Genomic DNA, 23,432 nt, shown 5'->3' on the forward strand with positions numbered 1-23,432 from the left:
TCAATCAGCTCCTCCGACTACGCGCCCGCCATCTTGGCTTTGTTTCCTGTTTGTGTCCTTCCCACACGGTTCATTCAAATCCGAGGTTGTCCCTGCACAGCGCAGCTTGTAGGCATGTGTTTGCAGTTGAAAACAAAGCAAAAAAAAAAAAAAAAAAAAAAACCATCGCTGCCTACATTGTTTTGTCTGTGTTTGGTTTCCTCTCGATTCTTTCCAGGCACGGTTCCCGTCTGAAACTGTGCAGCTTGAGATCAGCGAGAAGGAGGCCGTGATCACCGGCTGCTCACAGATGATGGGACGAGCAAACAAGCCAGCGGTGAGCGTCTGGAACGTCGGAAAGTCGGAGCGACGGTTGTTTGTTTTATTAAGTGAAGGACATGAAAACTGTTCAAGAAGGAGCTAAGCCTCCTCAGTTTAATCTTCCAGATATTAAGATTAGCTCAGATAAGAGCTTCATGAGGCGTCTGCATGTTTGTAGTTTATCCTGGACGTTTCTGCTTCTTCTTGTCACCAGTTCATGAATTTATTTGATCTTCATTGTGGCTTGGGGGGGGGGGGGGGGGGGGGCACTGGAGAGGCAATGTGTGAAGGAAGGATGCATCGTAGTTCGGCTTGATCGTCCATCGCAGGGTAAACAACACACACACACACAATTTAGAGTCACCGCTTAGCCACAAACACAATATTTTGGACTGTGGGAGGAAATTGGAGCCCCCAAGATCCACACCCCAACACACACACACACACACACACACACACACACACACACAGAACATGCAGACGCAGCAGAAACCGGCCCACCCAACCTGGACGGATCGGGGGATATTTTCACTCGGACTGCAGGGAGCTCAGTCGTCCCGTGTGTGTCCTGTTAATGAACATAAACCTGTTTAACCTCCAGATTACTGAACATTTCCCTCCTTCTGGCTCAAGCTGAGTTTGATTAAGACCTGCTTGGGTCGAGGAAATGATCTTGGCTTGCCCTCATATCATCATGGAGTAAAATTCAATTTGGCGTCGTTCCTCAAATGAGTTGAAACAGCCGGTGCTTCATGTGGAAGACTGCAGGTCCTGAAGACGAGGCCGGCATCTGAAACATGTGTGTGTTTCGTCTGAGCCTGACGGGATCAGGATGCAGATGTTGTGGCTGAAGACCCTGATGGCTTCAAGGCTTCATTAGCATCTGTCTAACTGTGTCCACAGAGTTTGAATTTATGGCCTTGAGCTTTCCAGGCTTTTAAGTGAGGTGAGGGAGATGCTCGACCGATTGTGGACGGATGTCTTTCACCGGAGGCGTGATCACTTTAACGCCCGGCAGAAAGCGGCGAGTCAGCACAGGCGGGACGAAGGTCGGGCTGTGTGACGGAGCGGTCACTCAGGGACACCTCCGGGCCGGAGCTGTGTCTGCTGATGAAGCCGATAAGGACGGCAGACATGGCGGCATGCGGGAGCGCCGCTCCAGATGCTGCTCCGGCCCGTGTTACCATGGGCGGAGCCGCGGTGCAGTGTGCTGCAGGAATGCACTGGTTGAGCGCTCACCGCGTACACAAGAGGCGCCACAGGGATTTCTGAGAGTCCCAGAGTGAGCGAGTGTGTGTGTGTGTGTGTGTGTGTGTGTGTGTGCGCGCACATGAATGTGAAAGTATGCCTGTGTGTTTACATGTGTGCATCCGAAAGCCTTTTTTATTTTAGCTCCTTTGTGAATTTCCTGGAAGGTTTGGTTCAGATTAAACATTTAAAGAAAGCTGTTTGAGAAACTCAATGAAGCTCAAATTAAAGCTGAAATTTGCGGAGCACGGTATTCTTTGCTCTGTATTTGGTGAATTCCACCTTCAGGTCCATGTTGCATCTCTCCAGTGAGTCATGATTGATAACAGATCAATGTAGCTATTGGTGCATGAATGAGTTATGAACCTGTTGCTTCTGCAGCTGCAAACAGGTTTTTTTTTTTCTGTGCTGTTTTGTATGAGTGTGTGTGTGTGTGTGTGTGTGTGTGTGTGTGTGTGTGTGTGTGTGTGTGTGTGTGAGTCACTGGGTGATGTGTTCTTTGGAGGCCTGCCATTCACTGGTGTCCCAGTGAAAGTTTGAGGAAGTCGGCCGTCCACCTGCGTCCACAGCCGGCATGACGAAGCGCCGCGCGCCTCGTGGGAAAGAATCACACTGGAAACCTGACATTCTGGGGATTATTGGGGATGACAGAGAGCCGCTGGGCTTTCACTGCAGCTTTGTGGCTTTTCATTGGACTCTTCCATTGCTAAATCATTTCTATCAGCTCCCTTAAGATCAATACATCCATGTGAGGGAGGTTTGTTTGCGTCGTGGAGGTGTCTGCTGGAAGAGACGCAACATGTTTTGTTGCACATGCTGCACATTGTTGACACACAGTGAGGTGGAATCTGGGAATCTCAGCCAAATAGAGCAGTGCAGAAGATGTATCGGTGAGTAATTTGTATTGATTTGAGCCAATATGAAAAGAATCCAGCGAAGCCTTTTCATTCATTCCAGATGTTTTATATCTAAATGTATGCTTATTCACTGGCAGTGATTCAGCGTTTTGATCACGTCTGCCTATAGGTGGCAGCTTTGAGTTCAGCTCAGCAGAAGTATTGCACAAACTCTCCATAAGGTTTTGTTTTATACATTTGTAAGCCGACCCTCCTCAGTGTGGTCTGCTCTCTTATCAAGTGTAAAACCAGGCGCAGCAGGGAGAATAGAAACGTCACGTTTCATAACAGGGAGAGGAAGCATCAGGATGTCCATCACGGCCCGTCTCAGTGTGTGTTTGAGAATCAGCTATTCTCCTCTCCGGAGGCAGAAAGATGAATGGAAGCGGCAGAGCTCGGAGGGAGCATCTCGGCGTGATTCAGGTCTATAAAAGTCCATCGATTTGCTGCTCGCCTTCCTGCACAGTCCCTGCCTGGCCGGAGCCAGAGTAATTTGTCCCCCAGGTCTAAGGTTGCATGTGAATTTTCTGTTGTGTCAGCTGAGTTTAGTGCAGAGCGTGCCTGAGCGGGGGTGAACTCTCATTATCCCACGCTGCTTTAATTACGAGCTCGCTGTCAATGAAAGCAACATCTTTAAGTCGTTTATTAGGAGGCATCTCCAAACCGCGAGAGGCGATATTTTATCCTGCACAGTAGAATGTGTTACTCTGTCACAAACACATCTGAAGCTCATTAATACGTCAGTGAACGAAGGATAAAGACGTTCAGATCCTGAGATAGAGACAATCGGGGAACACTGAAAACATTCGATGCAGCATTTTTAATGTTGAAAGCCAAAGTGTCTGCTTGTATCTTATCAGCCTAAAACAGTAAAAGGCAGATGTGTGTCTGACATTGATCAAGCTCATAAAACAAGCATGTTTTGACTTCTAAGACAAGCTTCATTTAGTTTCCTGCTCCAGATTCTTAAAGTGTCTTGCTTTTCTTCGAGATTCAGTCTCCAACTTTGATTGTTTCAGAGCTGGTATGACCTTGAGTTGACCCCTCTGTGACCTCTGGCGCCCCCTCAGGGTCTCCCTGATGCCACTTTTGGGTCCACTGGACTAGTCAGAGTGTTTTTCATGCCAGAGAAGAGACACATGTCTGACGTAGAATGAAATGCGGGTACATGACTACTGTTTCCTCTCTGGTCTAAAGGTGTCACCATCTGGCAGAACATAACGTCTCGTCAGCTGCAGAGCAGAGACCTGAGTTTCCCTCAGTAGCTGCTTTGTTCAGCACATCAAAGCCACAGGTTTACAGTACAACACCAGTTTATCTTAAAATCAGCATGATCAACATAATGTACATGTGGATTTATTAATAAACTATGTTTCCATGAACTGTGCAATCATCCTCTGCAAATTCCAAATTATATCATTTTAAATATCTAAGAAAGAAGGAAATCAATTCTCAGAAATTGTACAAACATGTCATTAGAACATTTTAATTGATTCACAATTTTCACAGGGAAGAAGCAACAACAACAAAACCAGGTAAACAAACTGCTGGATGAAATGCTGTTGGTGGGAACGACTGATGCAAAGATGATGGAAAAGGAAACACAGCAGAGTTACAGTGGAAATTAGAGGCAAGAGAAAGAGCACTGTTCCATGGGAGACGTCCAAGAAAAGCACAAAGCATTAAATTCATCTTCCTGAGTGTTAGAATCACAGCTCACCTTGCAGCACCGCTTTGAGGTGATCTGCAGAGCGGTCGACTCCCGATCACGTTTGATCAACACTGACTGAAGAGCCGCCGCCTTTTTTATTCGGCAAAACATCACCGAGGCGTTGAGTGTGAAAACAGCCTTAATGTCATGTGCTCTTCTTTAATAACGAGAACTAGGATGTGAAGAGTGTTTTTTAACCTTCAGCAAGCTCATATTAACAAAGTTTTCTCCTTGATTTTCACTTATTAAAGGTTTTAATGAGTGAAAAAAGCACAACCACATTTGAATGCACTGGAAGATGTCAGCAAAACAGAAACACCCTAAAACTCTCTAGTTCTGTCTTATTAAACATGACTGACTGCGTTTACATCGTGCAGAATGAGTTACCCTGGTAATGTTTCAGTCAGATTTATTAACGGTTTTCTGTTTGCCTGTAATCAGCGTCAGAAACACAACGAGAGTCGAGTCAAACACAACAAAGGTTTCCCGCCTGATGTGAACCAGAGGCGCAGTGGAGGGAGATCAGGAGGCCACTCAGGTTTCTCATCAAAATGCAGCACCTTCCTTTCTTTTAATCAATAAGCTTTGGGTCTCTGTACCTAATCAACACTTCGCTTTCTGAGAAAACTTTCTTCGCTGCGTGAAGTTGTGCCGCTGTGCATTTCTCTTAACGATCTGTTGTGCGAGTGCAGAAACAAGGGATTGCATTTGGCCGGATGGGTCTATTTGAAGTTGTTGAACTCTGGATTTGACTTTGAGTTCTTCAGAAACCCTGCAGAGCAACCGCTGACTGGCCTTTTCACACGGCCACCGCAGGAAGTGGTTAGCGAGGCGTGTCGCCTTGGCTCTGCAGCAGCAGCAGTCCTGTGGTCTGCGTAGCTTAAGACGACAAACATGAAATAAATCCATGAGCCTGTTTGATTGATTCAGGGTTTGTCATTAGTTAAAGCAGTTTGTATTTTGGGTTCTGTTCAGTTTCGGAGCTCCTCCTCCACCGGGCTCCACTTCCTCGACAAGTATTAGAAAGCAGCATCGTTCACCACTTACCGTAACGAGCTGCTCCACGTCTCCCGCCCGTCCGGGGTGCGTTCCACTCATTTCCATCAACTAAATAACCATTAGGCACTCAGCGGGCCGGCCTCAGCTGCTGGAGTACAGAAATGGCTCATGACCTCCCCATTAGATGCATCATCTTCAGAAACGCCGCGTCACTGCTTGAGTAATTCCCACCAACTAAACAAGCATTAAGCACTCAGAGAGCGCCGAGGCTCTCTGGGCCATCACAGAAGTTACGACCGGGACCGAGAAACGTACGGAGCGGCTGCTTAAGATGTTTTCCTCATCTGGAAGCTTCCAGTCAGGAAAGATTTCACCACTGCATTAAACGTAGATACTTATTTAGAGTGTAGTCCTCTTCTGATCGCCCGTCATGTCCAGTTCACTGCGTTTGAGAGTGGGAATGGGCGGAGTCACTGAAACTTAGTTTAAAAAAATAAGGACGAGTTCTGACTTTCAAAGAAGAACTTTTTTTTTATATTATCTTATTTATTTGCACAGTAGGACTTGAAAAGAGATTTGTTATTTTCCATCCTTCTTCTATAGTTCCGGCTGTTTTCAGTTCAGGGTTGTTGAGCAGTTCACAAATAGAAGATTGATATTTTCTGTTATTATTTCATTTCACTGCTCTGTTCGGAATCTCTGATTGTCAAAGAGGAACGATTCCAGCAGTATTAGAGCACACTGAGTTTCCTCAGTGTGTGTTTGATTCTGAAGAGGTTTTATGTTGTTTTAAAACTGAATTGTTTCAGCCACACTCTGAACTGATTACAATTATAAGTCAATTCCTCAAGCCTCTGAAGGCCGCTCAAGCTATGGTCTGCCTATTCTACAGTAAAGTCCTTTTTCAAGCTGTTTGATTTGACGTTTGACTTCATGACGCTCTGATAGAAACAGAAACGTTTCTGCTTCTGTCTCTCTTGCCCTGCTGAGCGATGGCTTCACGAAGCATCGAGAGTTGTGACTTCAGAAGGTTGTCGGACAACAACTCATAAACATTCATGGGAGATTATGATTCATTATTGCATCCTAATGTTTTATGGGAGCAGATAAAACGCCCCGGTGGCCATTATGTGCTCTTAAAACGAAGGTCAGGGTGTTTCGTAGGAAAAGGTGAGGCGGGACTGTCTGTTCAGAGATATACGGTTTAAAGTGCAGAAGATTTGTGAAGGAGCTGCGGCGCTGCTGGCTGCTCGCTCTGCATTACAGGCGTTTATTGTTTGGTGGTTATAAATGTGCAGCTGTTTTTGTGGCGGGCTCCTCCCCGGCTGCAGGATGCTCGTCTTCAGCGGAGGGAACGCTCACCGCCCAGCGTTCGCATGTCGGAGCTCACACTCAGCGCGCGACGTAAATTAGACCAATTCCAGGCAAACGTAATACCACATAAATTTCCTTTCATAAAATCTAACACACTGCTGTAAATTCAACAAAGCAGCTGTACATGGGGGAGCAGTGCGGTACCAGAGCTAGAAGTTCTCCAATAAATCTCTCCTCGTGAAGAGGTGTGATCCAAAGGTTCCACGACTGGGAAAAAGAGCGAGAACTCTCCCACATTTCGGCTTGGCCACCGTCACTAAACGTCCCCTTCAGCTGCAGGCCGCCATTCGCCAAAGCTGGGCTCCCAAACCAGCTTCACCTGTCAGCTCACCGGCAGACACTGAGTCTGATCTCCTGCTCGAGAGCGGTGATGCCGACTGAAACAAATGAACCGTTTTGTTCTGAAATAAAAAAAATAAATAGAAGCGTTCTCCCTTCATGACCTAATGTCTCACCTATTCATGATACGCTGCAGCACTGTGGAGGCGCACGCAGGGTTCATGCAGCAGGCCTTTCAAAAACTTACAGGAGGGATTTTTTTTTCAGTCGAGACGACGCGACCTGCTGAGGAAAGGCTTCGACGAACCCTTTGAACACAACAGGAAATTATTAGCTACACAGATGGATGCACACACACGCTGCTTGATCACATTTAGCGTGAGAAAGTGGAGTTCCAGGTGTGAGGCCGCTCCCTCCGTGTCCTTTTCCTTATTTAACTTTAAGGTCAGCCAGAGCTGACTTCTAGCCAGCAGAAAGATGATATATGTTTGCAGTAAATGTAATGCTGGAGCTAAATTTAGAGTTGCTAAGCTAACTGTATGAGCCTACAGGCAGCTGGCCAACTCCTCTAATTCTGGGCGGACTGAGGAGTCCAGATGTGTGAGTTCACCGCTGCTGTGTGTGTGTGTGTGTGTGTGTGTGTGTGTGTGTGTGTGTGTGTGTGTTAGTGCTGGCTGGCAGCCTGTGCTTCCTTCGGACGGAGCACAGTTTGTTGTTCTAACATTTTTATGCTGAGCTAACCTTCATTTGCACACAGAATCGGTGTTTCTTCCCTCTTCTCCTCCTCATTCACATCCTCCTCACATCGCTGGCTGCCTCCCGATGGACACTTTCTAATTGGCTTCATGACTAGAAAATTAAAATGCTCACTTTCAGGTGTGTGCAAACTTCATCGATACTCAAATAGTCTGTAAAATGATGGTAATTTACTGTTTCTCCACCGTCTGTCCATCCATTTCTATATTGCTGTGGGGCGGTGCTGCTCCTGATCCTGCTAATGAAGTAATAAAAGCAGGTTTTGGACAGTGGCAGGATCCTGTACCTTCACCAAAACAAATGTACGCATGGAGAGAACATGCAGTTTCTCATATATGCTCCAGATAATCACTACACAGCCATGTGGCCTGTTTGGTCTCCTTCAAATCAATGTTACAGTACATATATGTTGTTTTCTTTTCAACTTAAAAACTATTTAATTGTTGATACTACAAGAATTACAGTAACATTCATGCTTTGTTATGTACGATAAAGACAGTAAAACATACATTAGAGTGTAATAAAGATTCCACAGATGTTTCCAGGAAGACGTGGCTGTGATTGTTTTTCCAATGCTGAGTGTTTCTGGACTCTAAGGATAAAAACCTGCCTGCCTGCTGCTGGCTGTCGTTAAAGGAATTATTATTCTAACGCTGCAGTGTGTGTGTGTGTGTGTGTGTGTGTGTGTGTGTGTGTGTGTGTGTGTGTGTGTGTGTGAGGGAGGTGATCGGTTTCTCTGATGGGCCGACTCTGATTTAAAGATGCAGTGACAGACTGCATCTGGACCTTTAAATTTAAGCTGAATTTCTTTTCTGTCATAACTTCTTGTCTGTTTTCATGTTTCTGTGTGTGTGTGTGTGTGTGTGTGTGTGTGTGTGTGTTTTCTCTTTTCTGTTCTTCACTTCCATCATGACTCTTAATAAAAACCACTTTGAATGTTGTGATCTCTCAGATATGTTGTACAGAAACTTTCATTTTGAAAATCTATTTAAAGAAGCTTGAACAGACCGTTTGTATTTCACAGGATCTGTTTATTTATTGGACAAAATCATTGTAATCGAGTAAACATGTGGATATTATGGGAAATCCAAGGGGCCAGGTTTTTCTGAAATAATGACAAAGTAGGCATAGAGCTTGTAAATATTATACTTTACATTGTCGTCCACTCCTTATTCTCTGTGTTATCTTCTGTTAAACACACTGTAAATGAACACTGTAGTTTATGTGTAACTTTCTCTTGTGGAAGTCACTGACTGGGAATGAGATGAAATAAACGACCGTGGCGTTATTCATCCGACTCCTGGCAGGAGAAAAGTGAAAATGCATGTTTAGCAAGTGTCAGTCTTTTCTTTTGAGCTGATTTTCTCGATAATAATTCAGTTTCTCCAGCTACGACAGAGTTCCACAAAAACACTGAAATAATAAGAAACAGACGCGTTCGAGTTTATGTTGGGACGTTTCAGCTTGTTGAAGTGTAAAAGTCCAAAACTCCTCACCAACAGTCTCATATTAAGAAGAATTCAGCTGAATCACATTATCCTCTCAATCCGAGCAGACCACACACGTCTCTGGAAACGTCATGTTCATCGGAGTATCGGTGAGTTCTGATGGAACCGACACACATTTGTTTTCACTTTGTGCACAAATGCCTGCAGAGTCACAGGCCAGAGATAGGAGGGAATCAATCAGGGTCAGCGTCAGGGCGCTATCTGAGTGTGTGTGTGTGTGTGTGTGTGTGTGTGTGTGTGTGTGTGTGTGTGTGTGTGTGTGTGTGTGTGTGGGTTGGGTGGTTTGGTGACAGTTCAGTTAGAAATGAATACCAGCAGGAGGAGATGGCGCAGATGATCAGTGATTCTGTTCCTCCAAAGTAAATGATGATAATGTTCCTCTGGTTAAGTAAGTTTCCACACACACACACACACACACACGGACGAGCACATGCATGCATCTGCCTCATCCGGTAGAGTTTCCATCTCTGCGTTCGTGGAGAGAGCGATAAAGAGAAAGACAGCGGCGCGGGGAGGATGCCAGCGCTGCGTCTGTGAAAGCTATAAATACAGGCAGGGATGTTAACAATTCGTCGTCGGTAAAAGGCCTCGGCGCGCAGACAGCGCGGGGCACACACCCGGAAACCACCGAAGGTTTTCCACACTCCGGCTCCAAACTTCCGCCCACCTTTAGGGAATAACCACTTCAGATCATTTAATTAGCAGGAAGCGCTGCGTCCAGGTTCTCGTCCGGCGAGCGACTCCAACCACACCAGTCAGCCGGTGCACGAGACCGCTTGACCTCCCGGGAACCGGCTCCTCTGCAGTCAGACTCCAGGCGGGCGGAAAGGCCGGGAGGAATGAAGGCTTTAATTTGGCCTGGATCGTTCCGGAGAAACCTCCGTCTGATATCTGTGCAGACGGATGATATCACTCGCCACTTCAAACACTCGTGTTTTCAGTTGGTTTTAATAAAGACGAAAGAACATAAGGAGACACGGAGGCTGTTTGATTAAAAAGCTCTGAAAGGAGGTGGCATGTAAATGAAATAAAGGTCAAACGCAGAAAGTCGTCTGTGGCTGTTGTTCACGCTCCTTCACTCTGAATACAGTGTGTGTTTAAGTTTCCTGCTTTCTTAGGCTGCAGCAAAAGACCTGATTGAGATTTAAAGTTTATATTCTGCAGTTCAGAAGCATTTAAATGCTCCTGTTGGCTGTTTTCCCCTGATGTGCTGATATCACTCTGTGATTCACATTGTGGGGAGCAGTTTTGGGGACAGACGTCGTATCGAGTGAATCTCTCCATTCTTTGAATGGAGTGTTGAAGAAGCAGCAGTTGGTTTATGCCAGTTCCCCTGAAGAGGCGGAAACAGGACGGTGGTGGGGCGACTGGAGGCGGAAGGGACGTCCGGCGTTCGCCTTGCAGCAGAAGACATTTTCTCAGCCTACAAAAGTTCTCACAGCAACATCCAGTTTCGGAACAGATGATTCAAAAACCTGACAGGAACCACAAGAGCAAGACGTGTTGGCACCGTTTTGTTTTTGCCAGGTCGTTTCATTCACCGTCATCCGTCTGTGGTGTCCGGTGACTCAGAACTGGAGACCGTCGACTCGTACGGGAGCAACAGTCGCCTCTGCCAAGCCGCTGCACGACAATCTGCAGCGCAGCTACAGATGGCATGTCACGCTGCTTCAGGAAAGTAGGATATTCTGTCCTGATTCTCTCGTGAAGGTAAACAATGTGAAGGCTTCACCCTCATGATAGAATCACAGCATGCTCTTCACAGTTTCCTCAACACAATAAAACACAACCAACAGGAGTCAACAACACCGCAAAACAGTAGCACTGATGAAGGGCGTCTCACAAAGCATTTCAATTTTCAACTTAGGCTCAGTAAACTGCTGCAGATGTGTCCATGGGGAAAGACGAAACAATACAAGACGCAAAAATGAAAGTAAAGGTGAGTCCAGACCATCTGCCGCTCGTCGGTCAGAGCTCAAACTTCTGTTAAAATGTTGATGTTGGCTTTCATATATGAAGTAGATACTGATCTGTGGGTAATAATTGTGGTCACAAAGGGTTAAACATGACAAATTCCTGCTTTATTGTATAATATATATATTTCAATGTTAATTTTCAGGATGAACTACAGACAATGTGAACTCTTCTCCACTTTCCTCGTCGCCTTTTGTTTGGACTGTTGCTCACAGAGAGGCAACAATAACTTCATATAAGAAACAATAATGCACACACACACACATACACACACACACACACACGCTCAGAGTGAATTAGTGGGAGCATTATGCCATAAAGCAGCGAGCAGCGGCGAGCTGCGCTGCAGACAGCCGGTCTCTGAGGGCCTCGGCAGCGACGGGACGGCATGAATGATGCATGGCTCCACCGCGGCTGAGTAACTCAACAGACACATCCTGCACACACACACACACACACACACACACACACACACACACACTTAGTGGGAGAGCGATGCAAAACGTGATCAACAAAAGGCCAGAGAATAAGTTTAACGGACAGAAATCCTGCACACATGCACTGTAGTTCCTGGGTGCACGAGTGGCAACACACACAGGCAGAAGCGTCGGTGTCAGCTGTAGAGGGTGTGTTCCTCTAACCATAAACCACAGAAAACACAGTCTGTAAATACCCCAGTGCCTCGCACAGCCCCGGTTCGTCCGACGGGGCTCCTCTCAGCGACACCGCCATGGGATGCTCGCCGCTGTTGGTTTTGGGTCTCGTCCTGAACGTTGCTCATTGCTTGGAAACTCCCGGTAAGTGTGCAGAGTTACAATCCATCTGTGACTGTCAGCTGTTTATGGGTTCTCTTTTACGGCTCCTTCAGGTCTTTTTTAACCTGTGGCATTTGCACCCAACAGTCCTGCTGGGGTTTACCTATGAGATTAGTCCAATTATGAATGCACAATAAAACCACATGCTGGATGCACCGAGTAATCACTCTCCCTGCAGATCTACCGCTGATGGCATGTCTGCACTGTCACACAGCAGGCTCTTCATTAGCATCGATCAGCTACGTCCCTTAAAGCCACAGTCGTTTCTTTACGGCCTTTTTAAACTAATATACAAGGAGCTGTGGAGGCGTTTTTTTCTCTCTTCGTAGAAACGGGAAAACCCTCAACAAGCTGTGCTGATCTGGAAATCTGCTGGGCTCAGAGCTTCCTTTGTTTCTGCCGAGTCATTCTAACCCTAACACATTCAGGGCTTCCAGCTGCATGCAGATAAAAGCGAGAATGTGTGAAAAAGCTAAAGTTGAAAGTCTTATTTGTTTACCACATGCAGCCTGCAGAGGAAGAGTTTCTCTTTGTTTAAAAAAAAAGAAAAGAAAAAAAGCCCCCAGGCTGAGGAAATATGATGCAGTGCATGAATGAGTGCATTTTCTTTCTCTCTCTCTCAAGTTATTAGCTAGTCTGTATCCTTAAGGTGTGCCTTTCCGTTTTTTGGCTGACATTTATTTTGGCAATAGCCTGCAAGGGCAGATGAATTGTGAGCCCAGTAGACATAATGGAACTGAAATATCCATCCCTTATAAAAGACTTTGGAGCTCCTCCACTGTTTCCATTTGCTGAGATGTGTCTTCGAACCAGCAGCAGCGGAGCTTCACGGCGTCTGCAGCATCATGTCACCCACTGTGTGTCTGAATGAGAGTTCCGCCGTCCTCACCTGCACCGTGATGGAGCCGGCAGGAAGCAGAGCGAAGCGACTTGGTATGCGCTGGAGTCTGCACACTGTCCGGACTGCCGGTGCGAACGCCTGTCAGCCTCTATTAATGCCCTCTCCTCGTGTCGCTGCAGCTGTTTGGAGGGAGACGCTGCTGCCGGCGGCGTTTGGATCCAGGCTCGGCTTCTTTCATTTCATTAACATAATGGACTCTTCTATTAAACATACAGCGAGGGGACGGAGCCAGATTTATCAGACGTCAGTCTGAATGAGCCACAAAGTCCCGCTGCTGTCTGCACCCCTTATTCAGAATCACAATGCTGTACAGGAACTTTAACTTTAACACAGGAGCGCTCCACGGACGCATGCATGGCGCCCTCGGCCTGCGTGGATTTTTAAGAAAGAATGCACAAATGAAATATTTCCTGATGTTTCATAAAAAAAAAAAAAAAAACAAAAAACCTAATTTACAGCAAAAGCTATGAAGTTTACGACAACATATCACTGCGAGTAGGTTTCCCTCGCTCACATTTCACGTCTCCCATTGACGCTGAGTGCTCATAACTCAGGGTTCAGTGTTAAAAAGCAGGACTCTGCCCATTATTTTCATATTTTAGGTAAGAATATATGCTTGCTTTTGCACATCAGTGTCTTTCACAGACCATCACTCAGTTTTATTTCCACATTTCTGCCTGACTGCCGGGCCTGGGAGCAGGACTCTAATGAGGGATCAAACTAATATTCCCCTAGAAAAAGGCTCAACACAGAATGAGATGCTACAGACAGATTGTCTGCAAAGATATCAACCAACCGAAACAAGGAAGCATGGACAAGAAGCGCTGCTCAAAAACAATACGGGGCGAAGAATTTCATGTTAATGAACAATCGAGTGACAGAAAATGATCAAATAATGAAATGAAACGATGCAGAACATCTGTGAGCTGCACAGCTGAGTTAACAAAACACCAAGTGGGATTTCCAGAACCAACACGACCTCCACAGATTGATGCTCCTGCCCTTCTGAAGACGGAAATTTTGGGTCGTCTGCTTTGATTCAGTCTGGAAAACTAAAGAGGACGTTAAAGGAGGCTGATGCCAGAGTTATCGGCAGGCGCTTCACAAGCAGGTCATGGTTTAAACGAGAGGTGTTCAGGATCTGCTGGAGATTCACGACTAATGAAGAAGTTTGTTTTTACAGATGAGCGTGTGCACGTGGTGGTGAGGATGGTCAAACGTCAACATCTGCTGTTTTAATTCGACATTTCCTCCCTGCAGCATCTGGAGTGTTGGGCTGAACTGCTGCCCTCTCCTCAAGACTCAACGCTGTGCTTCTCTGGTCTCAGGTTGGAGTCCGGAGTCGGTGCTGGAGGTCTCCCCCAACCTCACGGCGCCGCTGGGGGGGGGAGTGTACCTGAGCTGCCGGTACCGCGGCCAGAGCGAGATCCTGAGCGCCCAGTGGAAACGCAGGGTGAGCTCCAGGAGCAAAGCCAAGAGGCTGGCCGGGTTTTCCAACGGGAAGGCGTTCAGCAGGGACGACTTCTCCCCGCCCAGCTCCCTGACCAACCTCACCGTCCAGATGAAGGTGTCCAGCGTGGCGGCGGAGGGAGAATACGTCTGCGAGTTCCAGTCCGAGGAGGAGGATTTCTTCGAGAGTGTGTTTGTCACCGTAGTGGGTAAATCACGCTACTCCTCTCTGTGAGTCGAAGTTAAACCACCGATGTGGCGTCTCTCAACGCGTGATGCCTGACCCACAGCCCGGCCCGAGGTCCAGACCCTGGTTCAGGCGGAGACCGTGAACAACACTCACTACCAGACGGCGCGCTGCTCGGCGGTCGGCGGCCGGCCCACGGCTCGGATCAGCTGGCTGGTGGGCGGCCTCCCTCCCTCGGATCACCTGTTCGCCGTCAACACGAGTGAAGCGCCGCAGTCGGACGGCACCTCCACCCTGAGCAGCGCCCTCACCTTCCCCACCCACCTGCAGGACCAGGACAGCCTGCTGTGCCTGGTCCATCACCCGGCGCTCGCCCAGCCACAGCTCGCCGCGGTCAGGGTGGAAACCTTCGGTAAGCTCCCGCTGTGTTTGTGTGTTTCCAGGAGGCGACACACTGCGCCGCGTCACCAGTCAGACATTTGTGATCATGGATCATGACTCAGCATCTCACAGCACAATAACTGAATCCTCACACTGCCTGTTCCTTCTCACTCTGTTCCACACACACACACACACACACACACACACACACACACACACACACACACTGACACACCATCAATCTGCACTCTCCCACTGAAAGGAAGGCTACGGAACAGAAAAAAGCCACAAATTAATATCGCACCGCAGTGCAGAGAGCATTCAGAACAGACAGCCGTGTTCACCTGTTGACCAAACATTCTCTCCCAATTTCAAGGTTGTGCACACGATAAGATGTAGGAGATCCATGAGAACAAACAATTCAGGCTCAAATGCAGAAAATATCCAGCAAAGATGTTTTGATTTTGTTCCATATGCTTCCACTCATCTGAGACTGCTGGAGGAAGACGGGGGGTCCCACTTCATGACATATCGAGCAATTTAAAATCCACGATAAGCCTTAAATTCATGTTTTAGTTGTTTATTTGATCGTGCGAAGCCCACATGTGTGCATGGAGAGGAACATGAAAACTCCACACAGGAAGAATCCCAAACCAGCCTTCAAATCTGGGATTTTTCTATTTCATTGTGAGGTCAGTTCTCCTCTGTACAGGCTGCTTCACTAGATTCTATCAGCTCGATCTGTGAAATTAAAGCGTCTACAAGCAGCATCAGTGTCTTTATTGACAGACGTCTTTATTCAGTGATGTATCTCAGCTCCATTCAGTTTCAGCTCACTGGGTCGGTTTACCTGTTGTGCAGTTTTTTATTCTTCACTAAGTTTATCTAAGTTGTTAGTATGTATGTATAGTAGTAAGTATGTTTTGTGACTGTCGTTGGTTTATGAGTCTGTTTTACTGAAGAGCTGGTTTGTGCAGCTTATTCTGCATTTCAGGGTACAGTGCAGTGACCGTACTCCAGCTGAACTTCAGGACAGAAAATGATCCACCGTACAGACATGCAAACATTGCATGTGTTGGATTGTGTGTGTGTGTCTGCATTAGTTTACAGCCGATCGAATTACATTACATGCATCTGCAGCCTTTTGAGTAACAAGAACCATTAAAATTTATTAGCAAAATGTCAAAATGAGGTGTTCAGTTTAATTTACATTTGCGAAGTATAAAAAGAGAATAATAACTGCGACACCTGCTCCCGGCGATGCGAGGCTCCTGGAGCTGTGTATAAATTCAAACCCTCATCAATCAGACTTGCAGCTCTTTGCAGTTGATTAGTTTCTGTCCTTGAATTGTTCTTTGGATCCAGACTCCAGACAGTGGAGATGATCCAGATCCCTGCATAGATACAATAAATGTTTATGTGGTAGACTGAACAGTAACCGTCCCATGAGCAGCAGCCAGGCCAGCCATTTGTCCATTCACACCCCGGGAAGGAGAGCAGCTCGGGTCATTTTCTGAATCAGTGGTCAAATCCACACAGAACTCCGGGTGTTGGCAGATGGACGCTTTAAAGCCAAAGTGCATTAACTGACTGACAGCTCTGCTGCTAAAACGAGGCGTTAGCACACGTCTATGACTCATTAAGGATGTCTGGATATTACATGACACCTCAGCCTTTATGTATTCGATAACAGACTCTGATCTGTATTAAAGCCCGCGGTTCTCTCAGCTCCGGTCGGACGGCAGCTGTTCCAGACATCTGCTCTCAGCAGCAGCTCCGCCAGCAGATGGGACAGGTGATAAGCCCGAGTCAGCGCTCTCCAAAACCCAAAGCAGAAGCCCCCTTATGTTTAGCTAACTGTGGACTCATCCGGCCCCGGCTTCCTCTTTAACCAAAACAACTGAAGCCTCTGCTTGATATCTGACTTTATAATTTTCTGGAAAAAACATTAGAGCTTGTGAAAGGATAACTCTTCTCGCCTTTCTTCTTGCTCCACAGCCAGGCCAAATGTGACCGTCGAAGCGGAGATGGTTCAAGTCGGAGGAAGCGATTTCTGGGTGGTCTCTTGCATCTCGTCCGGAGGGAGACCCGACGCTAGCATCTCCCTGGCTTTGAATGCAACATTAGAGAGAGAAACCGAGGCGGCCTCGGACCTGCAGAGGGTCTCGGTCTATCTCCCGTTAACAGAGTACGAAGGTCACAACGTCACCTGCGTGTTCGACCACCCCAAGTTCACACAGCGGGAGTCCCGGGCCGTCACGCTGCCGCCTCTGTGTGAGTCCAGTCGACATCTGAGGCTTCAACCTGCAGGTCAACCTGACAGGAACCAGACATGTTTGTGTTTTTGTGTTTTTTTTTCCTCCAGACTTGTCTGGAGCTCAGATACAGTCAGAGGGAAGAAGCGGCGCTGAAGACTTTGCAGACGGTGACTTTGTAGAGCTGCAGGAAGGACAGACCGGCGCTGTTATCAGCCTCCAGCTCGCAGGGAATGTGCCCCGCTACACTGTTATCTGCAACAAGTAAGAGGGATTCACTCTGAAAGGGACTCTCCATGAATTAGATGAAGCACACAAACCTCTCTTTAAACTTCAAAGAGAAGCTTTTTGAGAATATTTGTAGAAGATGACTTGGTCATTTCCACTTCCTCTTCTGTCCACATTCTGTTAAATGCTGAGAATGGTCTTTTTTCCACGTTTATGGAACCTTGAGAACTTTTTAATTTGATAATGACACAGTTTAGAATTTTTTTTTTTTTTTTTTTAAAAAAGGAAATTACAGAAGTATGCGATGAATCCTGGAGCACTTTGCACCTCCTTCTTCCATGCAGCAGAAACAGAAACAATAATAAATATTCTAAGGTTTTAAATAGGTAATAAATCACATTGCATGTTGCACAGTTGTCCGATACGCCTCCTCCTACTAGTTTGTGTGATTTATTAGATTACATCCATGGTTGACGTTCTTGAACCACAAACTAACAGGAAATGCATTATTATTCATGTCCCAACAAAGAAAAAAGTATAAATGGTGGCATTTAATAATTTCTCATACTATTAGAAATAAAAGATGCTTTCATCCTGGTTGTTTCGATTCTGTGTGTAAAGAGATTTCATCTAATATCATTTCAACTGAAATCATCTTCAAACTTTTCATTCATCTGTGCTGTTTTTGTCTAGAATACAAAAAAAAAAATCACAATTTAGGGCATTGATACTGAGAGAAAAACACAATATTCTGCGGTTTTCTTCTGAACATGAGGACTGAAACAACCATCGTGTCACATGGAGGATGTGGTGAAACTTTCTGTGGCACCGAATCACACGAGACAGACAGCAGGAACCAGATTCACACACCTTTCCTGAGCTCATGTTGAGTCTTTGCTTTTTTTTTCAAGAATCCTTTTCAGCCTGTGATAATGTCGTACTGTGGGAATCCTGAATGAGAAGCAAAGCGCGGTGTGTTATTTGCGCTGCAGGGACGGCGGCCCTTTGCCTGGCAGTGTGGAGCTGGTTGGCAGAAGCTTGATAGTCCAGGGTCCTGTGGAAGCAGAGCATGCTGGGCTGTATCAGTGCTCCGCCTCGTACCACCACCTCAACGCAACGCTGCACATTCTGGTCTCTGTTCAACCAATCGCCACGCAGCTTGGTGAGTGGGCGTTTTATATTTTTAAGTCAGAGATTTAGAACTCTCAGATATTACAGTGGGATTAGTTTCTCCTCTCCGTTCGCTCCCTCTCAGCTCCCCCCACCATACACGTTGGTTTGCGGCGCGAGGACGGACGCTGGGTGATTGAATGCTCAGCAGCTGATGCCGTTCCTGCAGCCAACATGTCCTGGCTCCCGCCAGAGGGTGTGTCCCGCGACGTCTGGTTCAATTCCACTTCTCATAATGGAAGCTTCTCCGTCAGGGGAGTCTTGCTGCTCCCGGCCTGCTCGCCTCGGCAGCTCACTGCAGAGTGTGTGATAAATCACCCGGCCTTTGAGGAACCAGAAAACAGAAGCGTGACCCTCCCTCTTTGCAGTATGTTCAGCAAATCAACCCATGCATGATTTTCAGTGCTTGGCAGACTGAAAGCCCTGCACAGATTTGATCTTTTTCTCACTTCCTTATTTCTGCTCTTTCCCACGCAGCTCGACCGAACATCTCCGTCGCCCTCAGCACCGAGTGGAGCGACGGCCGCAGGTACTTGACGGCGGACTGCTCGGCCGACAGCGGCGCTCCTGCAGCAGAGATCAGCTGGCATGCCGGGAACAGCGGTGTGATCGGCCGACAGCTGGAGAGTGAAGTCCGGGCCGACGGTCTGGTTCGGGCCCGTAGCTCTGTGCACTTCCTGTCCTCTCTGTACGCTGGTCGGAACCTGACATGCGTGGTGAAGCATCCGAGCCGGGAGGCACCAGAGAAAAGATCCGTTCACGTCCCGGTGCAGAGTACGCTGCTGCTTCTCCACTAATGTCTCTCACTTCGGCACAAAGTCAGATCTCCTTCATGCCGTCCCTGTTCTCCTCCTCAGAAGCCCCCCTGCTGAGCGTGTCGGTGGAGCCACAGCAGCACTCGCCTCTCTGGCTGGCAGTGTGTGACTGCAGCGGTGAAGGCACTGGCTCAAACCTCACCTGGGTCCTGCCCGAAAACGCCAAAAGTCACACGTCCCTGTCCGTAGAGTCCGACGGGAACGTCCTGAAAGCCAGACGGACGTATGAGTTTCCTCTGGCCCTGCACGAGGGGCAGAACCTGACCTGTGTGTACCAGCTGGAAGATGTGGTCACGCTACAGAAGACGGTTCATGTCCCCAAATACTGTAAGAAACAAGTTTCATCTTGTGAAAACACTCAGATATCCACAGCTGAACACCTGAAGAGTCCATCAACTCCTTCCCTCTGCAGATATTTCCTACGTGAGAGTCCTGAACCGCACCACTCCTCTGCAGAGCCGGTACGGCGGTGAACCGCTCCTCCACAGACTGTCCCTCCAGGACAACCACCACAACCAGAAGATACTGCTGCAGGTCGAGGGAAACGTGCCCGAGTACCAGCTGGCATGTGCGAGGTGACGGAACCGAACTGATGAATATGAGTACCTGAAAAGTCTGTTTGTGCCATTAGAAGGGACTCGGCGAAGAAGTGCAACCCAGAAAATGTTAGTTGAATTGTTTGCACAGTATTTTTACACAGCACTAGGTAGTTAAATAACAGGCAGGAGACTGATGGATTAACACAAAGACTGAAAGCAACGAAAACATGCTGGAAATATAACAAAAACCCCATTTACCCATCAGACATTAAGATATTCTCTTAATCTTAATGGAGATGAAGACGGAGATGCTTGAAATTACTTTAAAAACCCAAAGAAAGGCAAAACTGAAAGCATCCGAAACAGCTAACGTGTTTCATAATGAATTGATAAAACTTTGTGAATATGGTAAAAACGACACATTGCTGGGTGAGAACTGCGTGTTGTCAGGACTGCAGTGTGAAACGCTCCTCAGGGCCTGGGAGTCTCTGGAAGTGAAAGACCAACCCGTTCCTGATTGAGACAGACTCCTCAGCTTCAGGTTGCCCAACTTTCTGAACCACTGGCTCCACCATGCTAATCCCGGTTTGTGTCTCTCGTGTTTCAGGAGTGACGGCTCCCTCGTCCCAGTGGACGGGACGGCCATGATCCTCCAGTGGAAGCCCGCAGGAGAGCGCGCCGTGCTGTACACCTGCTCGGCCTCCTTCTACCACCACAGCGCCAGCGTCAGCATCGAGGTGGAGGTCCGGAGAGAGGACGAAGAGCTGTGTGAGTGTCTGCCACCCGGCTGGTTCCCTCTCAGAGTCAGGATTACTCGCTCACAACACGGCCGAGAAACACTCAGCGGCCTAATTATGGTTTAAAAAGCAGGCGTGACTCCAGATTCTGCATCACTGCTGGAAAATGTACCATTTCAATAAAAACCCGTTTTCTTGAAATGAAGGAAATCATCTCATTCAAGATGCGTGACCATGAACACACAGCTGTGTTTCTATATTGATGCTCTAGCTGAGCCGTCGGCTCCGTGTCGATGGCAGAGTTTCTCATTAAATGCAGCTGAAGTAACGTCAATAAGTTTTCAGTCACATGGTCCTGTTGAGTTAACCTGTCTGTATTAACGCTGAGCGTTCCACTGCACACACTCCACCACACACACTCCACCGGGGAAGAGCCGTTTACTGCCGTCATTCACAGCACCTGTTCTTCAGGGAGAATTACAGAATGGACGACACTGAGGAGAAGCAGCAGGAGACCAGCTGAGTTCAGGAAACACATGAATTGCTTGTCTGATGACTGTGTGGACGCTCTCTGCCTGCCGCAGTTCTGCTGACCCTGATCTGCATCTCGTCGGCCTCGGCCCTCGTCCTCGTCCTGGCGGTCGTCCTCTGCGTGTGCCGGTGAGTTCAGCACTTCCACAGGTTGCAGCCCGGCGGGCAAACGAGGGCACCGCTGCCAGCGGCAGGCGACACAAACAGGAAGTGCAGATCGTTTCCTCGGCTCCCCGGAACCCAAAGTGCCACCAGATATTCACAAACAGGAAGCGCGGCGGCTGAGGCAGACAGACAGGTGCCGCTGCCACCGCAGCCCCGAGCGCCGGCAGGTACACATCTGTAGTCGGAGAGAAAAACAGATTTCTCCTCCGGCTTCCTGCTCGGGCTTTCAGCGGTGTTGCTTCTGGCAGGTCCTGCAGTCTGCCGCTGAGCGCCGCTCCTTCATCACCACTGCCAGAAGAGCCGGACGACGGTTCAGGCAGTCCGCGCGTTTCCGAAGTTTTTATAGATAATGAAATTCAAGTTGCAGTTCAGACTTCACCTTCCATTCTTGTTTCTGTTGGAGAAAAGTCTTCTTTTACAACTGTCGTGGGGCGTCTGAGTGCCTGCGTCTGCTGAAGGTTCCAGTTTCCACACGGTGTGCCAGATATTTCTTAAAGAAGTCTCAGTCTAACGTCTTCTCAGCTCTGTCAGCGTATCGATGATCGCTGCCTTGTTTTAACGCAGAGGAAGAAAACTGAGGCCCCGGATGTTTGGGAAAGTGTGAACGGGAAGAACAGACGATGTGATGAGAAGATAAGGGACGAGCTGTTACTGTGGAGGACTGGACTGATGGAAACAACAGCTAAAAATCGTTCCTGCTCCTGATGAGTGGTTTGCACTTCTGACTCACAGTGATAAAACTCCCGGTTTGATTCCCGCCAGGCTGTGCAAACTCAACACAGAGTGCAACTGACAAATCCCGACCTGAAAGGGAATTCCAAACTCTGATGTGGCTTTTTAAAATATGGGGAAAGAAATCCACCTGGTTCGGTGAACTGACTCCCACCTGGTCTGACCTGGCAGGATCAGATCAGCCCCAGTGTGAGAGAAACTGGTCTTCAGGTCGGTTAAACCTCCCCTCAAAGTCTTTTGGCCAGGAGTTCTGTGGTGGGGACGTCCTGCCGGGCTACTTCGGGAAGGTCAGTCCCCCCCCCCGTGGACGTCTCAGCTCCCCGGGGACGGAGTTATTCTGGGAGCCTGCTGGAACACGGTACACACCCAGCCGGGATCGATGACCCGGCCAACACACACTCCTGAGGTGGACAAGGCTTTGACCTGACCAGAGCATTCACTGTCCTATGTCACAGTGCCATCTGGTGTCCATATTCAGTACTGCAAAAAAAAAAAAAAACACTGGAAAGGACAGGTGGCAGAAGCACAGGGACGTCTGATACATGTGTAAAGACTTGTGGTCAGTTTCAGTAAAAATGTGTCTCTTTTCTGACATAACATCATAAAGAATAACATTTCATTTGTTATCTACATACATCAGTTACATTTGTTTTCCTGTCTTTTGTGATACGGATCATGTTGTTCTCAGAATCACTTCACTGTGCATTCAACTTTGATTCACAGTAAAACCACATAACGGTGCACACATAACCTCACACCTGAACTGTAATGTATCGTCGGTATAAAGTGCAGCTGTTACCGGAGGATTGTCGGGCCTACCTGATAGAAAAGGATAGAGACTCGCTAAATTAAACCCTTTGTTTTTGTTTTTCCACAGCAGAAGGAGCAGCAGAAAACACTCACAGCGAAAGGTACACTTTAATCTGTTAATCTCATTAAAAACTCAACCTGGGAGGCCTCTTCCTGCCTGTCCTCCATCCTTCTTGACATTCGTCCCACTCATCTCTGTGACTCAGGAGTCTCTCTCAGCTTTTGCGTGTCTGATGCATGAACCCGGCTCTCCAGAGGTGAAGAAACCGGCAGCGGCGGGAAAGGACGGCAACGAGCAGGCTCATCTGATCAGCTACTCCATCGTCATCGACGTCAAGAGCAGGGTGTAAAGACTAAAGAGTGTTTTACTGCAAAGCCGTTCAAATTGCATTTTTATGTGACTGTGACTTTTAAGAGAAACTGACAGAAGCTTTAAAGAAACCAGCATTAATGATGCTAAAAGCACTTTCTCCCTTGTCTGAATCTGAATCGCTCATACCTTTTTTGTCTTCAATAAAGTCATTTCTTTATAACTTCGCTTTAGTTTTCCAGTGTGTACATCTTCATATAAAAGCGGGAACATATTTTTTCTGATGAAGCGACTTTACATCCCAGCTGCCCTTGTATTGTCTTTGCTCAGTTGAATTAGTGGGGACCATCTGTCGTGACTGC

The 23,432-nt window shown here is 47.5% G+C and overlaps 1 protein-coding gene across 3 annotated transcripts; it reads left to right on the forward strand.

The window, feature by feature from the left end:
* The first annotated feature begins 10,883 nt into the window (after window positions 1-10,883).
* On the forward strand, window positions 10,884-23,298 carry LOC115399947 (uncharacterized). Of its 3 annotated transcripts, none has more exons than XM_030107606.1 (14): window positions 10,884-11,010; window positions 14,090-14,419; window positions 14,501-14,809; window positions 16,777-17,052; window positions 17,144-17,297; window positions 18,254-18,423; window positions 18,517-18,798; window positions 18,909-19,205; window positions 19,289-19,573; window positions 19,659-19,821; window positions 20,393-20,553; window positions 21,107-21,182; window positions 22,828-22,861; window positions 22,967-23,298. In XM_030107606.1, exons 1-14 carry the CDS (start codon window positions 10,899-10,901, stop codon window positions 23,108-23,110), a joined length of 2,793 nt encoding a protein of 930 aa, XP_029963466.1. In that variant the 5' UTR covers window positions 10,884-10,898; the 3' UTR covers window positions 23,111-23,298. The 3 variants fall into 3 exon arrangements, with proteins under 3 accessions (XP_029963466.1, XP_029963467.1, XP_029963468.1); XM_030107607.1 differs by having other exon boundaries at window positions 22,831-22,861; XM_030107608.1 differs by lacking the exon at window positions 10,884-11,010 and adding an exon at window positions 11,515-11,842.
* Window positions 23,299-23,432: the final 134 nt, after the last annotated feature.

Source organism: Salarias fasciatus, chromosome 14, assembly GCF_902148845.1.
Source record: "Salarias fasciatus chromosome 14, fSalaFa1.1, whole genome shotgun sequence".
Taxonomy (NCBI): domain Eukaryota; kingdom Metazoa; phylum Chordata; class Actinopteri; order Blenniiformes; family Blenniidae; genus Salarias; species Salarias fasciatus.